General features: G+C 37.0%; 4 protein-coding genes across 4 annotated transcripts; 1 reads left to right on the top strand and 3 right to left on the bottom strand.

Annotated features, from left to right (window-relative positions):
- Positions 1 to 1,929: 1,929 nt before the first annotated feature.
- LOC125187823 (organic cation/carnitine transporter 7-like) lies at positions 1,930 to 4,218 on the bottom strand. The gene is made up of 6 exons (XM_048084468.1): positions 4,154 to 4,218; positions 3,693 to 3,961; positions 3,380 to 3,617; positions 2,802 to 3,303; positions 2,523 to 2,725; positions 1,930 to 2,327 (listed from the first exon to the last, which is right to left on the bottom strand). Exons 1-6 carry the CDS (start codon positions 4,184 to 4,186, stop codon positions 2,100 to 2,102), a joined length of 1,473 nt encoding a protein of 490 aa, XP_047940425.1. The 5' UTR covers positions 4,187 to 4,218; the 3' UTR covers positions 1,930 to 2,099.
- A 3,455-nt stretch (positions 4,219 to 7,673) lies between these two features.
- Positions 7,674 to 11,288, bottom strand: LOC125191366 (organic cation/carnitine transporter 7-like). Its single transcript, XM_048088912.1, has 6 exons — positions 11,066 to 11,288; positions 10,666 to 10,934; positions 9,630 to 9,867; positions 8,936 to 9,437; positions 8,647 to 8,849; positions 7,674 to 8,570 (listed from the first exon to the last, which is right to left on the bottom strand). The coding sequence occupies exons 1-6, from the start codon at positions 11,075 to 11,077 to the stop codon at positions 8,340 to 8,342; spliced, it is 1,455 nt and encodes a 484-aa protein (XP_047944869.1). The 5' UTR covers positions 11,078 to 11,288; the 3' UTR covers positions 7,674 to 8,339.
- Positions 11,289 to 12,696: 1,408 nt separating this feature from the next.
- On the bottom strand, positions 12,697 to 13,134 carry LOC125189549. The gene has a single exon (XM_048086816.1). The coding sequence runs from the start codon at positions 13,132 to 13,134 to the stop codon at positions 12,697 to 12,699; it is 438 nt and encodes a 145-aa protein (XP_047942773.1).
- Positions 13,135 to 16,106: 2,972 nt separating this feature from the next.
- Positions 16,107 to 16,845, top strand: LOC125191199 (brassinosteroid-responsive RING protein 1-like). Its single transcript, XM_048088708.1, has one exon. It carries the CDS (start codon positions 16,151 to 16,153, stop codon positions 16,568 to 16,570), a length of 420 nt encoding a protein of 139 aa, XP_047944665.1. The 5' UTR covers positions 16,107 to 16,150; the 3' UTR covers positions 16,571 to 16,845.
- The last annotated feature ends 4,046 nt before the right edge of the window (positions 16,846 to 20,891 follow it).

Genomic DNA, 20,891 nt, shown 5'->3' on the forward strand with positions numbered 1-20,891 from the left:
CGTTTCTAAAAATGGAAATAATACTCTCTCTACTTTTCTTCTTTCTACTCTCTTTTCATTAACTCACAAAATAACACTACATAAAATCATGTGCCAAAAAGCAAATGTTGCATATTTATTGGGATGGAGGGAGTATATTTTATATTATAATTATTAATGTATGTGTTTATTGTAAATAAGTTGATTTAATAATATATAAAAAATATATTTAAAATTATTGAAATTATTTAAGTTAAAATGACCCGAAATAGATGCTAATAGTATTTTTTTATTGGACAAGAACTAAAAGAAATTTTAAAAAAAACTTCAAAGCTTCATTTTACAGTTAAGATATCTTAGAGAATTCGTCTTTTAATGCCATGTAGTAAGTAAGAGTTTTTTTTACATTATTTTTTTCTTACTTTAATTATTTATTATAATTTTCTAAAATAAGTGCCAAAAATATATGCACCGACACTTTGAACAAAGATAGTACTCCGTAGACCGTAGTAAATTTGCACAAAAATCAATTCACCAAAATTTAATCATATAAGTGGCACACTGGGATGTCTACGTCATCTGATTGCCGATTCCCTTAAAAAGTACGTCTATGTCATCTGCATGCTGATTCCCTTAAATGACGTAGTTTGTAGGATAAACTTATAATGTTCTAAAAAAAATACATAAACTTTAATTTGCTAAAAATTTTAATCATGTGAAATTTACTGCAAATTAAAAGTTGATGTATTTTTTCACGATATATAAATTTCATACTACTAAAAAGCTGAACTGGCCAAAATTGGTGTAATATCTGCCCATTAATAAAATGTCTAAAGTTTGTTAGATGACTTGAGCATCATTTAGTCCAAAACGAGTCAAAAATGTCAAAATGTGAAATGGAAATTTTCATACTACAATATTATTATTTTATAGTTTAAGGACCTCCAGTGAAAATAAGTTTATAAGGACCACAAAGATGATAAGATGGAAAACGTTACGATATTAGGCCTTGGCTCTATCTATTGCTTAAAACAGTGATGACTGATGAATATTTTATAAAATTGATGATGAATTGAAATGGAACTAATTACCAACATTTCTTTTCATGAGGTTTGGCCGCCAATATTGATGATGAATTGAATATGTTAACATGTGAGGAAGTTTGTTGTTCTTCGAGAATATGATATGAAATTATGACTTCTCCCTACCAATTTCGCATGAGCCAAAGACTAAAATCGTTGAGGCAATTATTATTTAATACCCATAGTTTCATTTTTGGAGGAAGATGTCATGCTGAAATTTTTTGCGATCGAAATATCAACGTGACAACCAAAACTACACGCTGATTACTCAAATTACACGTTGAATACCCGAAATGACACACTGATTACTTAATTGATGTGTAATTTCAACTGCCATATTGATATTCCGGTCGCCATAAACTTTTTACAAAATAATTTATTCTAAAAAATGAAATAATGAATACTAAACAATAATTATCAAAATGGTACGACATTTTTAGATAAACACCTCAAACGAGTGACAAAATCACAAAATCTACCCTTTATAAAATACTCCTAGTAGTATATTATTTGCATCCTGTCACTATGATAGCTACTACTATGACATAAAGAAGCCAATGTCATTAAGAGGGATTTAGTTATCGTTATCAGTTACTATGTCATAGGAATTGTTGAAACAGAAGGAATTGGAGAAAATGAACGTATAGATTAGCTGGACTCCATTGTAATTCTTCTTTGTACAAATGAGTTCATTGATAAGTATCACAGAAGAAGAGAGAGCAGACGATTTACGACGATTGAAGGAGAAAACAAATTACAAAATCTACAATAGTAGTTGTACAAAGTTCTACTAAGTGTAACATTTTTGACAAGAAAATGCATATCTAAAATGCAATAGTTTTTCTTCAGTTGCCGCACATGTAACATATTTAGATAATAGTAATAAATAGAATTTTTATCCAAGAATAACTAGAAGAAATAGCGAAATTACAAATAAATCATCTGCGATTTTATTTACTTGGGCATTCTGTAGACCTTACACCAAAATCTACAACAATCATCATATGAACACACAAGATCGAAATAATCTGCACGAGATCATTCATTCTGAAGAACGTCTACCAAATTCTTACCCTTGGTCTCAAACGGGGAGAGGACGACGCTGAGAGCACAGCCAAGAATCACAACCTGGAAAAGAATCACTGCATATGTCTGGTGACACTTAGCAACCAGAGCTACTGCTACGAGGGGGCATATCATGCCCCCAATTCTCCCGATAGCAGTCGTTAGTCCAACAGCAGTTCCCCTTATGCTAGTTGGATATACCTGCCCAACAACAAATTAACATGCTAAAACAAAAAACCAGACGTGCCATACGACAAAAAATGGTATCTTATAAAAATGAAAAGATAACAATTCATTCTATAAAGATGACATCTACCTACAGTTTTGCATAACATTCGTATGATGATGCAACAGTTTTTCACTAAACAATATAGTAGTATTATCAAAAAAGTGTACCTCTGGAGCGTAAATACAGGCAACTATGAACGTTGCTGACACTAACGCACGAGCTCCAAAGAGCAGAGCTGTGGTGGTAGCTTCAATCTGCTGAGTTAATAGAGGAATGAGTAGAATTGAAGCTACCACGAACATGATTATCATTGAAAGCTTGCGACCGACTCTGTCCACAATGAAAGCTGCCACGATCAGGCCGGGAACCTCTGAAAGAACACATGTCGTCAGCCTAATTCTGAACAATCCTAGTAAGCGCAGTGTAATACATTTAGTCGGTCTTACCTGCCAAACTGGTAATAAAAACATCGAGATAAAGGTTTGCGTGTTGGCTTTGCTTTGAATGCGCGTTGGTTGGCGTACACTTACTTCCACCACCGCTCAGTTCGGACGTCAGCAGTATAACACCATAGTACGAGAAGGTATTCCCAAAAAACAGAAACCACAGAGCAAGGGTTGCTCTAATTAGTTTTGGGGAAAAAATGAGAAGAAATGTTGATGGAGACGGACTGGATTTGTGGTTGTCTGCTTCATCTATTCCAGGGGCATCTTCTGGTTCTGCAAACTCGTTATCCCTGATGTGATCAAGAACAAGTGTCCCGTTCTGGAGCGTTGTCCCATTAACACGTGCTGCTTTTTCCAGAATATGATGAGCCTCTTCGAATTTTCCTTTCATACACAACAACCTTGGAGATTCCGGTACAAAACGGTACAAGAGAAGGATGATGAAGCATGGTACCGAAGAAAATGCTAGTAACCACCTCCAGCCAAGTTTTGGCATGACAATCTGCAAAAAGATAGCAGTAGTAAACATGTTTCAAGGTTTCAATTCTAGTTTTGCGAATGGTGTTCGATTCACATACCCATGCAAGACCGGCCTCAAATATCGTTCCAACTGTCCAGAAACTTGAAAAGACAATCATCCAGACACCTCTGTTTGGTGCCGGGATGAATTCCAAAAACCATGTGGTGAACGTATGCATACCGCCAAGGCCTGCTCCAGCTAAGCAACGAAATATGAGCAACGACGCATAATTTGGTGAAAAAGCACTCAACAGCCCAGCAACAGATGTAACAGTGGCAAGACATAGGATTCCCTTCCTGTACTTCATTGAATGAAAATCAATCAACTATCAAATTAAATGCGAATCTAGTAGATAAGTTCGAGCATCTCACTTTCGTCCATAAGTATCTGATATGACACCACAGATGTATGACCCGACCAACATCCCTGCAAACACCACAGTTGATATCAAGCTCTTCTCACCGGGAGAGAGATGCCACTCGGCTTCAACTGCTGCCCCGATAAACGAGAGAATCATAATCTCCATTGCATCAGCAATATAACCAACTCCTCCATAAGCAAGCATCAGACCTTGGAATTTACCAAAGCCAACCATAGCAAGTGCTTCATCCAGAGAGTACACATGCTCAGAATCTCCCATCTGCACCATCAAGAATCAGAACATCATAAATTGCAAAATAACTTGTTAGGTGCAATTCCATCATTTTATCAGCAACATATGTTGTGAATTAGACATAGTAAAAGAGTATTCAAAGAAAAGAACAAACAACATACTACCTCAGCCTTCTAAAGAAGAAACAACAACAAACAACTATCTAAAAAATCATACTACCTCCGTCCACAAAAAATAGACTAGTTTTACCATTTTAGGTCGTCCAACAACATTATACCAATTTCTAAAGTTTTAAACAATTAAATATTCTTAATAATATGGATCTCAGTCCCACACTCCATTTACACTACTCCCAATACATTTTTTCCTTTCTCTCTCTTATTTATCAATTGTGTATTAAAATCTGTGTCATTTACAGCTTAGTTTATCTGTAACATAAATTATTAGGGGAAGTTTACCATTGAGAATTAATCATTATTCATCAAAGATGGTAAATGCATGTCTTAGCTACAATATAGAGCCGAAAAGAAGGAAATTAACGGCAATGGAGCTATCAAAGATGAAAAATACATCTCTTAGTTACAATGTAGAAAATAAAAAGTGAGTAAATTGATGTAAGATATCTCAAATAAATATCCAAAACCTATTTTGCAGTGTAAAAGAGTTCCGATTGAATTCCAGAATCAAATCGGATATACGCATGCACTATTAACAAACACAGATAGTTTGAGAAATTGCCAAAAAAATGGTACTATTTATGTTTTACTTATTTTCTAGATAGAAGAATGAGTACCTGAAATAGTGAGGATGATGAACTGAATAAAGAACAACACAACACATTTTAATATTTTATAGATGCATAAAAATAGGTTAATAATGGGCTTTAAAAATGGGTTAATGGGCTTTAGATTAGTATTTGAGCTTGGTTAAACATACTCCCTCCGTCCGCGAATAGGAGTCACGGTTGAGTTGGGTGCGGATTTTAAGAAAAGTTTGAGTGTAATAATTAAAGTGTGTGATAGTGGAATGTGGGACCCATTTATATTATTATTTGCTTTATTCTTTGGAATAATGAAATCTAACATTAAGAGAGTGTGAGAAATTGCAATCAAAGTGGATTAAAATTAATTGCAGCTTCTAAATCAAGGGAATAGTGGAGTCATTTTTTATACTCCCAAGATAAATGATCTAACCGGGACTCCTAATGGTGGACGAATGAAAATGGCCAACCGGAACTCCTATTCGCGGACGGAGGGCTAGTCCCTCTATCTACTACAAAATAGAAATTCTTTTCTTTATGGTATATCTTCTAAAAAAATTTAAATTTTTTTAAATTTTTTTTTTAATTATCTCTAATAAGATGAGATCATTTTTCACTAAAACTCTTTCTTTCTATCTCTCTCATGTTAAACCGATTGTACATTAAAATACTTGTCATTTCTAAAGTTCCTATTTTTAGGGAACAGAGGGATATATTCTTTTAACAGTTTTACTTTCTAAATGGTCACTTCGCTCTTATAGCTTAATTAATTGATTTGATTTGTTCAAATATAAATGTATTTGGTTTTGATTATAGTATCAGTTTAGTCAATTCACATAACTTAAAATGGGTTATTCTCCATTAATTATATGAGTTTAATTACATAAATTTGGTTAATTTCGTGTAGTATGGCCAATTTAATTAGTTAAGTTTAATTACTTGATTTAAATAGCATTGAGTTGTCTAAATGACTGGACATTATCTTAGCTGTTCATGCGTCAATCATCTTTCATGACTTAAAATGGGTTATTCTCCCATAATTACTCCTTTCGTTTTACAAGAATATGCACTTTGGATTCAACACGAGTTTTGATGCACAATTAAAAAAGTAAGAGAGATAGAAAGAAAAAGTAATAAAAATATTACTCTCTCCGTCCGCCAATAGGAGTCTCATTCCTTGCCGGCACGGGTTTTAAGAAATATTAGGAAAAGTGGGTGGAAAAAAGTTAGTGGAATAGGGGTCCCACTTGTATATATATTAGTTTTAGATGAAATGTGAGTGAAATGAGTTAGTCGAAGGTGAGACCCTACCATTTGTGGTAAAAGTGAACCGGGACTCTTATTCGCGGACGGACTAAAATGGAAAAACTGGACTCCTATTCGCGGACGGAGGAGTATTAGTGGAGAATGAGTCTCATCTCAATAGAGAGAAAAAGTTTCTGAAATTGGAAATTGCATATTCTTGTGGGACAGACTAAAAAAAGAAAGATGCATATTCTTGTGGGTTGAAGGAAGTATGAGTTTAATTTCGTGTAGTTTAGTCAATTTAATTACTTAAGTTTAATTACTTGATTTAAATGGGGTGCATTATATTGCTAATGTTTAAGTTGTTAACTCTGATGACTTATCAACGCAGTGCATTAACGATATTAACACGATGACATTAAAATGTCAACACATAATGTCAACACAGTATATTGAAATGTCAACTAAATTATGTGTTGACATTTTAATGTCATTATGTTAATATTTTTAATGCATTGCGTATAAGTTAGCAAATTAAGAAAGTTAACAATCGATCACAGCTCTGATTTAAACAACCTCGAGTTTGTCTAAAAAATCACTAGACATTATCTAGTTGTTCATGCGTCAATCATCTGAGTTAATTACATAAGTTTGGTCAATTTTTGTTGTATGGTCAATTTTTGTTGTATGTCAATTTAGTTAAATGAATTTGGTTAATTAATTAAGATGGATTTTAGTATGCGTAAATGATTGGACATTGCCTTAGTTGTTAATATGTCAATTATATGAGCATAATTACCTAAGTTTGGTCAATGTTGTGTAATACTATGTTCTTGGCATGTTCACCTTTTTAGATATAGTACGATTTGTATTCACTTCTTGGTATTTATCAAAGTTCAGTGTGTTTGTTTCAAATCTTATCCACCCTAGATCGGCCCGCACTATTGTAGAGTGAGATTGCAGGAAATGAAACCAGGCGAAGGTGGTGGTTTATTAACTAGGCATTGAAATTCGGATCAAGAAATTGGAGGAAGATTACGCCCCTACCCTCATCATTTTCAATTCCTGCAGTAACGTTAGGAATTACTGAACATAAGAGGGGCTTTCTAGTCATTCCATAATTGAGAAACTAAATTAATGATTACTTTTTTTAGAACCCAAAACTTGGAGTATATCTGATACAATGAACATCTGATTTGGTTTTATCTTTGTGGGGCCCACATCCATAGTATGGTGAATTATTTAAATATATTTGAGTTTGTATATACTCCATCCATCCACGAAAAATAAACTACGTTTGCTATTTTTGGTTATCTACGAAAAATAGACCAAGTTTGAAAAAGGACCCCACATTTGCTACATAACACAATTAAACACTGGCAGGACCCCACATTCCACTATCGCTACTTCTCTCTTACTTTTTCTCCCTTATCTCTTATTAAAAGACGTGTCATTCACAATGTGGTCTATTTTTTATGGACAAAGGGAGTATATCTTAGAGTGGAAAAAACGTTGAGGATCAAATGATTGTTTCTGGTACGCGTAAGAAGGATGTGATGTTCTTCCCGTCTTCGATTTAAAGATACATTTTTTTTTCCATTTTTGATATGCCGGCCCTGCTCCTACTAAGTTTTCCACTCACATTCTATTATAAAATTAATGCTAAAAGTATAATCTATATTCCACTAATTTTTTCTATTCACTTTAATTCACAAAGTTGAACAATTTCCTATCATCCATGCCGAGTTAAAATGAATCTTTAAATGGGAAAGGAAATAAAGTGTAACTGCATAACAACCAACTCCTCCTCTACCATCTTTTATTGCTATGGAAAATCTAACAGCCAACTCTTCTTCTTTCATCTCCTCCAATCCTCTCAGCCTTTTACTGCGAATGATCACAGCTAGCATCTCCAATTATCCCCATTCAAGCCATTAAACTCTGCTACCTTTCTACTACTGCGACGGTACACAGCCAAGGCTTCGGCTGGGCGGTTTGAGTGGCATCAATTGCTTCCCTGCCAGAAAGAGCTTGTCCACAAGGCTGAAATTCGGAAACTGCCCGCATACATCCTTGACATCCATCCACGTAGCTTCCTCTGCGGCTAACCCTTCCGGCTTGACCAAAACCTGAGTTATTGGTTGACCATTGCGCCTATTTTAAAGCTGGTCGAGAACAACTTCTGGTGGAATTGGCGAGATGCCACTGGCAATTGCATCTCGACCGATGAGTTTCCAACCGCCTTCTTTAGTAAAGATATGAGAAAAACCGGACGTATTCGAACCTTCCGGCTGCTAGAGTCTATCGGCTACAACTCAGATTCTACTTACAACTTTATAACATGAATGTTTGATATCGTGGTAAATATGTGAATAATATTTGGGTTGATATATACCAAGTCTATATATTTTGTGTGACAGAGTCGCTCAGCTTTCTTCCTTTGGTTTCAATTGGGAAGAAAAGCACACTAATTCCAGAAAGAAGTATGGAAATTTCAAATAAAGTTATTGCTGCCATTTGATGGCAACCAGAAACAAGCTCCACAGCTACAAGAGGACATATCATCCCTGCAATTCTCCCCACAGCATTCGCAACACCAGCTCCCGTTGTCCTCACCGATGTCGGATATAACTGAAAACACGAAAGCAATGTTATTCTGAGGAAAAGTGAGCTGCAAGCCCGCAAGGGAAAAAATGGGGCAACTAACCTCTGGACAGTAGATACCAGCCACGGTATAGTTTCCGATGATGAACAATCGAGCTCCAAACAGTAGAGATATGACCACAACTTGTTGCTGTTGGAACATCAATGGTAAAAGGCATATGAATCCACATGAGTACATCACCACCATTGACATCTTGCGACCGATTTTGTCCACTAGTATTGCTGATAAAACAAGGCCGGGAAGCTCTGTGATTTGCATATTAATTTCTCAAGTTAGACGATGCATGTAAAGAAGAAGAGAGGTGGAACGAACGAGGACAATACAACGATACCTGCAAGGCTGGTGATGAATACATTTATATAGAGGCTGGAATCTGTCGAGAGGCCTGGATACGAACTCGTGTGGCATTTACTTTCTCCACTGCTTAACTCCGAGGTCATCAACACAAGACCATAATAGGAAAATGAATTGCCAAAATAAACCACCCATAAGAGAAGGGTTGTTTTGACTAAACTTGGCGAAAAGAGAGTGAAAATCGAGGAGTATCCCGGTTTGGTCTCGTGTTCCCTGTTATGAAGTAATAGGGTGCCTTCTGAAGGAGTGAAATCCTCGTTCAGGTTACTCATCTTCGCAGAAGCAAGTTCGCCAGACGGAAGCTCAGTTTTGTTGATCGTTGCCATTTTCTTCAAGACATCATGCGCATCACCGATCTTTCCATGCATGTATAGGTACCTTGGAGTCTCTATTGTGAAGAAATATAAGACAAGTGCTGCAAAACAGGGTGCTGATGATACTGCAAGAAGCCATCTCCATCCCAATCTAGGAATGACGATCTGTTTAAATTGTGAAGAGAGAGATTGCTAGTTAGTGTTTGACTCTTCACTTCAGGATGAATAGATACTGCCTCAAAAACACATAAACAGCTGATAATTTCACGACTTAACAATAGTGTCACTTGCAGAAGCTACGGTAAATGCGAAGAAACAACAGAGGCATAGGGTGTTACAAGGGAATCAACAACATACCCATGCCAATGAAGCCTCAAGTATTGTTCCAATTGTCCAGAAAGTGGAGAAGATGACCATCCAGATGCCCCTATTTTGCACAGGCACAAACTCAAGAAACCAGGTCGAGTACACAGGTCCGCCACCCAAACCAATGCCAACGACCATTCGGAAGAGGATCAACAAAACATAATTCGGGGAGAGGGCACTCAGGAAAGCAAATATGCTAGTTACCACAGCAACACTTAGAAGGCCTACCCTGATCGATGACCAAGAAAACATTATTCAAGTGTCAGTGACGGTTCCGGTACTTAAAAAACATTGCAACAAAAAATCAAAGTAACTAAAGTTTGTACTTGATTCTCCAATGGCCATAAAGCTCTTCTAAGAGAGTCCATAGAAAAAAGCTGGTTAAATTAAAGAAGTAAGTTATGATCAAATTTTAGATTATTCAATAAGCACTTGTAACTGAAGTAGGCTGACAGAGGCCACATACTCTTCGAAACAATACTCCCTCAGTCCCATAAAAATAATCTTCTTATTCCATTTTGGGTCATCCCACAAAAATAGTCATCTTCTTTTTTTTGGTAAGTTTTTCTCTCTTATGAGGTGGGTACCATTTTCCACTAACAATATTCCAATAACTTTTTCTTTCCACATCTCAGTTACTTTACCAATTTTGCATTAAAACTCTGTCATTCTCAATCTCAAAGTCTCTATTTTTATCGGACGGAGGGAGTGTTAGGATAAGTAATCTCCAGGTTGAGGTGCTCTTGATTGGGAACCAATTGAAATCCATATACTATGGTGGTGTTCGGTTTCCTAGATAAAAAAGTACCAAGCTATAATCTAGGATTGAGTTGTGAGATTATTTTAGTTGAAGGGGGTTAGCTATGACTAATTATCCTATGACTATCCATCTAAGATTGAGTTGCAGGATTAAATCTCATGAACCAAACACACTACATATTTAATCTCGAGATATCTTGCAAACTGAACACAAGTTTGAAGAATGAATAGCATTATAGTTGAGGAATAAGTAATGAAGAAAACTTGCCTTCTACCATAATTATCAGACAAGATACCCCAGAAATAAGCCCCAATGAGCATACCAGCAAAAACCATAGTGGTGGTTAAGCTCTCCTGCGCTGAAGAAAGCCCCCATTCTGCTTTAACAAAAGGGCCAATAAAAGAGAGAATCATCACCTCCATTGCCTCAGCCATGGCTCCGAGGCCGGCATAAGCCAGCACCAGAGCTTGAAATTTCCCAAAACCCACACCAGAAAGAGCTTCATCCAGAGTGTAAACTGGCCCACTATCCACCACCTGATCAAATTGATGAAATTTAAAGGACGAAATCAAATGCCCTTTTCAAATACAAGTACCCGAAAATCCAATTTGAGTTCTTCCTGCTAATTTCATTCAGATCAATTGAAATACTCCTATGGAATTATTACCTGAGAGTTCATGATGGGCTCTGGTTCATTAGCTTGATTGATCGAATTATTTTCCAACTGAGTACTCTGGCAAGGGAGCTGTATATACTGAACAACTATTTGATCCAATCTTTTGCACTAATTTTGATAATTTCAAATAGATTCAGTTTTAACTACTTTTGTAGAACTGTATTTATTTGATTGAGTTGCGATTATCGATGGCAGTGAGAACTGAGGCCAATAGATGTTAACATATCAACATCTAATCCATTAAAATCAGTGTATTGAGAGCCCAACCAAAAGCAGTCAAATGTCCACTGCATTGCCACTTTCCGGTCAAAGTTGTACTCCCTCCGTCCCACTTAAGAAGACACGTTTTCTTTTTTAGTTTGCCTTAAGATGAGTCAAAGTTGTACTCCCTCCGTCCACTTAAAAAGACACGTTTTCCTTTTTAGTTTGTCCTAATTAAGATGACACATTTTCTTTTTTTAGAAACTTTTTCTCTCCAATTAATACACCCAACCACTTTTTCCTACCCTGTTAAAATATTCATCTTTCTTTCTCTCTCTATTTTAATATTTCTACCCACCTTTTCTTTCTCCAATTAAACACATTAACCAATAACTCCTAAAATCCCGTGCTGGCTAAGGAATGTGTCATCTTAGCCGGGACGGAGGGAGTACCACTTATTTGATTTTTAAGACAATCTATAACATATAAAAAAATAAATTTTAATCTTATTTTAAAATATTTATGAAAAAGTGCAATAATAATTTCATTAAATATAAAAAATTTACCTAGTACAATTAAAAAAAAGTCTAATACAGTTTAAAAAAAACAACGATTCAAACAAATTACATTAGATATCAACGTGCAATCCTACGCGCTCATAACTCTTCAATTATATCATGTTGGAGTCGAATATGAGCTTCTTGTTAGCGCATATCAGTAAATGTTTGGACCCTTTCGGCGTCCCCTCGGGGTATCCCCATTCGTACATTGGCGGTGGCCATATGTGGCTTGGACCGGCAACATCTTTAGCGGCTCAATCAGTGCATTCTGGACCTTCATTTTTTACGATTATGTTGTACATGATAATACATGCGTGCATGACATCAACAATGCAGTTAGTATACCACAAACGTGTTGGACCCTTTACCGCTGCTCTCGAGACTAGAGCACACTAAATGCTCGCTCCACATCCTTGCGCGCCGTCTCCTGTCGTTGCGCAAAGTAAATTTTCACTGGATCTGTTGGGCCTCTGATCTTCTTCACAAAGACGGGCCACTTAGGGTATATCCCATCCGGCAAATAGTAGCCAACATCGTGCTGGTTGTTGTTGGCGACGAAACTGATGGCCGGACCAACACCCAGGCGACGACTGGAGGACGTTGACGTCGTTGTTCAACCCGACTACCCCAAAAATGTGCATGCCAAAACCATAGCCTTTGAACCCGATTGTGTACATCCCTTTCCAAGCGGTAAACAGTTCTTCCACTCCCAATGCATACAATCTATGTTGCCCAACATATCGAAAAATCGTGCACCCTCCTGTGCATATCCATCAGACCTTGGCAGTCGTCAGGGGTAGGCTTTCGTAGATACCTCTCCCCGAATATGTGAATGACGCTCCGACAGAAATGCTGCAGACACTAGCGGACAGTCGTCTCGCCTATGTGAAGGTATTCGTCTAACATGTCGATCGCGCCTCCGTAAGCCAACTGCCTGATTGCGGCGGTGCACTTCTGTATCGGCGAGTGACCGAGTCTACCACTCGCATCCTCCCTGAACCGGAAATATTTGTACCGAGCCTCTAAAGCTGACACGATACGCAGAAATAGCGGTCGTTGCATCCTAAAACGCCGCCATAAAAAGGACTCCCCAATCCACGGCTCCTCAGCGAAGTAGTCGTCAAACAACCTTTGGTGGTCCCGGGGGACTACAACTCGATGATGGATGGGGTGGGGGACCGCCGGCTGCTCCGGTTGGTGCAAGTGCTCTTGCACCAACCGATTTATCTCCGCGGACGTATAGGCCCACAACTCTTCGTCAATTCGCCGCGACGGATCAATATCACCATCATGAGCCATTTTGTATCCATAGATGAAAAATGAAAAGAGGAGAAAGAGAAACTCGTTAACACAAGTGGTGCGGATGAAATGAAATGCAACGGACCGTATATATAGAGTTGAAATAAAAAAAAATATACGGTTAGCCGATCGCTCACCGATCGACGCCACATAATAGTGGACGAGCGATCGGCTAACTCCCGTCGACCTCGCCCGTGCACTCATCCGCCCCACTCTCATCTGTCCCGTTCGCCGCATCCAATAGTGGACGTCCGCTATGCCCGAGCCGCTCGCCGGTGGCTAGGGCATGCGTGCGTCCGCTATTGCGGATGCTCTAATACATAGCATAATCAATGAGTTGACAACTATAAATTAATGGCATTGATAATCTAATCACGTTGGAAATTCATTCAAAAACCACTATATACGTTTTTTTTTCTATAATGCTCATGACTGTACATTTATTGTTCTAACCTAAAATCGGATTCGATGTCTGTAGAAAATTTAACGAAGAATATAAAGGAAAAAAGGTAGGATAATATGGATTGTAAACTACCAAATGTCATATATTTATAATAAAAATTAAAGGCTCATCCAAAACCTCTCACTTTAAAAGAAAACAAATACAATACCTTTTTAACTTCTCAAATTCAAAACCTTTAAATCTGCATTTTAAATATGAGAAAATTAATTGATGGGGTTAATGCTTTATAAAGTCACATAAATCATTATGTAACGACGTACAAAAAATTAAGTCAATAATAATTTGACAATTAAAATATTCAATTTCTATAATTAGTGGCATCATCAGGGGCAGAGCCATGAAATTGTACAATAGGGGCCAAAGAACTTTGTATACTTTCCTAACTATTTTGCTTTTTGTCTACAAGTTCCAGAGTTGAGACTCACGTTTGGATCTTTAACACTCAATAACTTTTGTGTTTTTTTTCAAAAAATAACTAGGTTTTATTAAATACTACTCCTAATTACATGTCTGACTTTTCATTTCTTTTCCAAATGGGGCAACAAAAGGTTTTTCTATTAAAATACTAAGGGGGCAAAGGTAATACAAAATACACATATTATAATAGGAATGTGAACAAATGAAAACTCTAAATATTATACAAACTCAAAAATATGATCTGGATCATTGAAAAATGTCAACAGATCACAAAAAAACATCAGGAAAATGTCAACAGAATTTCAACGGTAGTCAATGATTGATGTTGTGTTGATATTATGTTACATTAAAATCTTAAAATTTTACACTGTGTTGATACTGTGTTGAAGCTGTGTTGAAGCTGTGTTGAGGTGTTTTGAGTTTGTACAATATATAAGTTTGCATTTTATCACTATCCTATTATAATGATGTTATCTATATATCTTTGTATAAATGAATAATTCAGGTGAGGCAATTTCCCCTTGTATATATATACACTAGATCCGCCCCTGGGCATCATATTGTCCACTTTTGTCACTTCGGTAATAAAACCCTCGTTCACTTTTGTCGCTTCGGTACGTCTGCGAAATATTGTCCACTTTGCTTTTTTTCATTTCAGGTAAATACACCTCACTTTCCACTAACTTATTATCCTCACATTTTATTATAAAACTAATACTTCCTCCGTCCGCCATTAAATGTCACATTTTTCTTTTTTCTTCCATCTGCCAATAAATGTCGCATTTCACTTTTATCATATTTGGTAAGTGGACCCTACATTCCACTAACTCATTTCACTCACATTTTATTATAAAACCAATATGTAAAAGTACACCCCACATTCCACCAACTTTTCTTCCCACTTTACTTCAAAAAGTCAAACAATTTTTTAAAACTCGTGCCGATCAACTATGAGATATTTAATGGCAGACGAAGGGATTATATAAAGAGGTGACCCACATTCATTATTATTTTTAACTCATTTTTCTTCACATTTTTTAAAACCCGCGACGAGTCAAATGTGGACAACATTTTGCAGACGGAGGGAGTGGCAATTAAGGTGAATTCATGCAACTTTATCTGATGCTTTGATGCAACGTCAAATGCGTTTTCAGGTTGATGAGATTGAATCCTAAAGTTTGGAATACAGGCATATCTTCAAGAATATCCCTCGTATCTTATCAATTACTCCTTTTGTCTCTTAAATTTTGTCACATTTCACTTTTTACTATTTTTAGTAATGGACCTCATATTCCACTAACTCATTCCAACTCACATTTTATTATAAAACTAATATATAAAAGTAGAACTCACTCTCCACTAACTTTTTCAGCTCACTTTTCATTATATTTCTTAAATTCGTGCCCGGTCAAAGTGTGACAAAATTTAAGGGACAAGGGGAGTATTTCGTTATCATATCTTTCTAGCATATTTACTTCTTGTTCGGTAAGTTAGGTTTAATTCTTGTTCATTAAGTTAGAATACTCCTATTATAAATATGAGACATTGTTATTGGCATTGTTATTTTCTTCAATTAATCAATATATCAGAATTACCTTCAATTTATTTGTCTTTTACTTTTACGCTATTTACTTTCCCTGCAAGATTATCATTCAAAAACCCTAGTTTTACGATAGTTGGCTGCTCGACGGGAATCTCCCCCGCGAACGAACCAATATCTTCTCAGTTATCTCTCGCAGTTATCTCCTATACAAGTCTCCTCGTATCAAAGAGTATTATTCCCCTCCATTTTCTTCTATAAAAGCAATCCTGGCGTTTAAAGATACTTTCAAAAATTGTTGGATAAGATTATGCTTTCCCCTAATTTTGCTGTGTAGGCTTTTGAAAAAGTATAATCTGCAAATGCCTTCTTTTTGACGCATTTGGTATTGTGGATGTCATTAGCATATGATGAAGATTTGGTTGTAAAGTTGTCATCTTTAGCTGTGAGAATGTGGGCATGCCCCTCTATTTCTTCTTACTGGCTGTTGGAAAGCACAAAGTAGCTTCACTCCCACCTACCCTTCTCTATCTATATATACTTGTTCTGGCAGTTGATACCTCCATTTTCTAACTTGCTAATCAGTTTCAGTTCTAATGGCTGTGAGTGATCAATTTCTGCTATTTGCAGTGACAAGATGGCTCTTCTCCTTGGCTCTCAATCTGCTGATGCCTTCGTCTTGCTGCTCCATCTCCTCGTCTCCCGCGGCCAACCTGAGGCTGCTGAAGGGGAGGCTCACCCTCACCACGTACGGTGAGATGGAGCAGCGGCTGCCAGATGGCCACGATGAGTCGTGTGCGGTCTGCTTGAACAGCCTAAGGAAGAGCAGCCACGTGTGGGAGCTCCGCAACTGCTGCCATGTCTTCCACAAGCACTGCCTGGAGAGGTGGCTGGCTTATGACAACAAGCTGACTTGCCCTGTCTGCCGGGCTGATGTGAGGCCGCTGCAGCCGGAGCAGCCTAGCTGGGCGGTGGAGCGGATGCTTTACCTGTTTGGAGATGATCTGCTTCCTTGATTTCCTGCTTCTTCTTAATCATGGGAGGCACTTTTTATTGGCAGCCTCACTCCAATTTAGTGTAAATGATGATGATCATTAGTACTATTATTTTATTATTACTAGTTCTTACTATATTTATTTGTGGATATTTTAGTTTTGTAAATAGATGGTTGTTTTGGGTTTTGCACATTAGCCAACCCATGTTAGTACATAGTGTTAGTTTTCAACATTTGGGAAGTACTGCATTTGAAACATTGAGGAAATATTAATATGAAAAGCAATTCTTTTCCCACTTCACCTATCAAGTTTTGATGTTTCTTGAATTCGATTTGGTCGATTGGATTCAGATTGGTTATGCATGCACATCTTGGATTGATCAGATTGGTTATTACCACTAAATTCAGCGAGTAATATCTTTTCTATCAAACTGATCAACTATGTTAAAATTACAATAACATCGTAATATGTTTAGAATTTGAGAGATGTATGTGGGTAAAATCACGACATATCATATTTACATTAGCATATAATCATAGATACATTGACATGTGATAAGTTGGATAAAAGTTACTCCCTCCGTCCCAGATAATTTGACTCAGTATTTTATTTTGGTCCGTCCCAAATAATTTGACCCACTTCACTTTTATCATTTTTGGTAGTGGACTCCATATTCCACTAACTCATTCCTACTCACATTTTATTATAAAACTAATACTTTAAAAGTAGGACCCATATCGCACCAAACCTTTCAACTCACTTTCCATTACATTTCTTAAAATCCGTGCCTGGTCAAATTGTCCCAAATGATGGAGGGAGTAGTTGTCTATCATAGTTTACCGGTCATTTAATAAAGTATGGTCTTATATGCTAGAATGACTCTTGCATGCACTATTTTGTGACTTTTTACCCTTTTGATATTTTTTGATTAAATTGACATTTTTGTATTTTCAATATTACAGAAAACTACATTTTTAGTCCCTGAATTTTGCTTTCATATTATTTGCAGTCCTTATTCTTTCAAAATAGAGTTAACTATAAATTAATAATCTATGTATGCTATTTCGAATGTTTCGAATGCCACAGACACTTACAGTTTAGATAATATCATCATAAGAATCTACTTATGGATAATAACACATTTCATATACTTTTTCACTATTTTGAGTCTGTAATGTCATTTTTTTATTATGTTTTAACCATTATGCCACTCGAGAGCATTTTAGTCTTTTCCATTTATAATGCTTTTTTCAATTCTCTTGCCATCTCTATACTATTCTCTCTTCTTCCTTCTTTTTTCTGCAAGTTTGTTGACTAAAAGAGCCACATGCTAGTTTAGTTTAAAAACAACTTGCTGGTTAGGTGTTTCCGATTGCACTATATTTACATGTGTTGGCTTAATCAAAATTGACAGTACTTTGGCATTCGAAAATCGTAGGAGCATCCTGAGTGTGAGATCAACAATGAGTTGGTGCTTTTACAAATAACTAAGGAAGTACTTTGCAAGGAGATTCTGTCATTACAACTGATCAACCACACCCTCAGTTATGCGAGGGAATTCAAGCGCATGGTGTGAGTGTTAGAATAATTGAGTGAACAATTACTTAAAGCTCTCTATGATGATTAACCGAGAACAACGGAGAAGGAGCACAAACTGTAAAGCGGAAGCGTACCTTGATCCATATCGTATAGAACGGCGAATAGAACGGCTGAATTGCTTTGCAGCGGCTATGGATCTTCCAAACGATCAGAGACGTTCTTCGCGATAGTCTGCCGAGAGAATACAGAGATATCGAATGTTCTTCTGACGTCTGGGGACCATAACCCTAGCTTATATTTATATTAAATATAAACCCATTTATTTTCTATTCGGTCCCTCATCAAATAGAAAATCACTTTATGGTATCTACACTTATTTCCATAACAAAATAAATACACTTTAGCCCAAACTTTAATCTTTATTGGATCACTTTAATTGGGCAACTGAAAGATAGCCATACACATTAAATTAGTCATGTGGAAGCCCAAATTTCTAACAATCTCCCACTTGGGCAACACATGACACCAAATAAATGTGTACAAACCGAATGAGCGCTCAAAAGTGCTATCACATAGTGTATTTCCGAACAATCTTATCATCAACCATATCGACATAGGACTAAAGGGGCAGTCACCATATTTTTTCATGATTAAACCCATCAGTAATCACATATGCAAATATAATCAACAACAGATCAATTATGGAGTGTAGCATGGAAATTTCATGCAAGGTGATCATATCCAACTGGTCCTCCCAAATTGAGATCAAACCAAAACCAAATTACACAAGTAATGGACAATATAATACTTTATTTCTGCAGAAAATAACATGAGTTTATAACATGTTTAAACACAATATAGAGCATTAACAAAATTAACTACTCCCACTAAACGGAAGTGTCCTCAAATGACAAAACACCCATATGGGCCACGTGCCCATGAAAGACCTTAGGTGGTAGTCCCTTAGTAAGCGGATCTGCAATCATCAAATCCGTTCCTATATGCTCTATAGAAATTTGTCCACTCTGAACCCTTTCTTTTACAACTAGGAACTTTATCTCAATATGCTTTGACTTAGCAGAGCTCCTATTGTTGTTGGAGTATTGCACTGCAGAGTTATTGTCACAATACAACTTAAGTGGTCTTTCAACTCCTTGAATAATACGCAGCCCAGTGATAAAATTTCGCAGCAATAACCCATGACAAGATGCCTCATAACAAGCTACGAATTCTGCTGCCATGGTGGAAGGTGCCACAAGTGTCTGCTTAGCACTTCTCCACGATATGGCTCCTCCAGCCAGCAGAAATACATAACCCGAGGTGGATCTCCTACTATCTTGGCATCCAGCAAAATCAGAATCAGAATACCCAATGATCTCCAAATGATCTGATTTTCTGTATGTGAGCATGTAATCTTTTGTTCTCTGCAAATATCTCATAACCCGTTTTGCTGCTTTCCAGTGATCCATTCCGGGGTTACTGAGATACCTTCCCAACATGTTAACAATAAAAGCCAAATCGGGTCTAGTACATACTTGGGCATACATGAGACTTCCAATAGCCGAAGCATATGGAAACTTTTGCATCTCATTAATCTCAAGACTTGTTCTAGGGCATTGAGCAAGACTAAACTTGTCTCCTTTAGCCACAGGGGTGTCTAGAGGCTTGCAGCCATGCATCTCAAACCTTTTTAGCACTTTTTCAATATATCCCTTTTGAGACAATCGTAGAATATCACGAGAGCGATCTCGGTGAATCTCGATCCCTAATACAAAAGAGGCTTCCCCAAGATCTTTCATCTCAAATTTCTTTGAGAGAAAATTCTTGGTATCGTGCAACATTTCCTTATCATTTGTGGCAATCAATATGTCATCGACATATAATACCAAGAAGATGCATCTGCTCCCACTGAACATGTGATACACACAATCATCAATAACATTCTTCTCGAAACCGAATGAGAGAACTGCTTCATGAAATTTGTGGTACCATTGACGAGAGGCCTGCTTGAGCCCATAGATGGATTTCTTTAGTCTGCAAACCATTTTCTTTGGGTCTCCGACCACAAAACCTTCTGGTTGCTCCATATAAATCGTTTCCTCAAGTTCACCATTGAGAAACGCTGTCTTAACATCCATCTGATGTAGCTCAAGATTAAAATGTGCTACTAATGCCATGATTATTCTAAATGAGTCTTTCGAAGAAACCGGAGAGAAAGTCTCTTTATAATCTATGTCTTCCTTCTGAGTAAAGCCTTTAGCTACAAGACGTGCCTTATATTTATCCACATTACCTTTTGAATCCCTTTTGGTCTTAAAAATCCATTTGCAACCAATGGGTTTCACACCTTCAGGTAACGGGTAAATATCCCAAACGTCATTAAATAGCATTGACTTATATTCCTCATCTAAGGCTTGAGTCCACTTCTCAAACTGAGGATCCTTCATTGCTTGATCAACAGTGACAGGGTCATTGTTTTTCAAACCAATATTATCCTCATTTTCAGCGAGAAAAACCACATAATCATCCGGAATGGCATTTCTCCTTTCTCTAGTGGACCTCCTTATTGGCATTGGTTCTTGAGGTTGTTGAGGTTGAACTTGAATAATCTCATCAACATGATGTTGGTCCTCAATGAGATCATCAACTTGTAGTTGTGCATTTATGACATCATTTGCTTGAGGTTCTTGATCTGCTTCTTCTTCAATGTCAGGAATAGAAATCTGAGCATTGTCAGAAGCAGTAGTAGGAATCATTATAGACTCCTCCTCAAAAGTGATGTCCCTTATTGCATTCTTCCCCC

This window comes from Salvia hispanica, chromosome 5 (genome assembly GCF_023119035.1).
Source record: "Salvia hispanica cultivar TCC Black 2014 chromosome 5, UniMelb_Shisp_WGS_1.0, whole genome shotgun sequence".
Taxonomy (NCBI): domain Eukaryota; kingdom Viridiplantae; phylum Streptophyta; class Magnoliopsida; order Lamiales; family Lamiaceae; genus Salvia; species Salvia hispanica.

Bases quoted from the DNA above. Each gene is read 5' to 3' on its own strand.
- LOC125191199 (XM_048088708.1), top strand. From the start codon at position 16,151: ATGGCTGTGAGTGATCAATTTCTGCTATTTGCAGTGACAAGATGGCTC.
- LOC125189549 (XM_048086816.1), bottom strand. From the start codon at position 13,134: ATGGCTCATGATGGTGATATTGATCCGTCGCGGCGAATTGACGAAGAG.
- LOC125187823 (XM_048084468.1), bottom strand. From the start codon at position 4,186: ATGGTAAAACTAGTCTATTTTTTGTGGACGGAG. The intron at 3,304-3,379 runs GTATGTGAATCG...ATCTTTTTGCAG, and splicing joins TTGAGGCCGGTCTTGCATGG to ATTGTCATGCCAAAACTTGG. The intron at 2,328-2,522 runs GTACACTTTTTT...GTTGTTGGGCAG, and splicing joins CCTGTATTTACGCTCCAGAG to GTATATCCAACTAGCATAAG.
- LOC125191366 (XM_048088912.1), bottom strand. The intron at 8,850-8,935 runs GTATCGTTGTAT...TGCAAATCACAG, and splicing joins ATTCATCACCAGCCTTGCAG to AGCTTCCCGGCCTTGTTTTA. The intron at 8,571-8,646 runs GTTAGTTGCCCC...TCGTGTTTTCAG, and splicing joins CTGGTATCTACTGTCCAGAG to TTATATCCGACATCGGTGAG.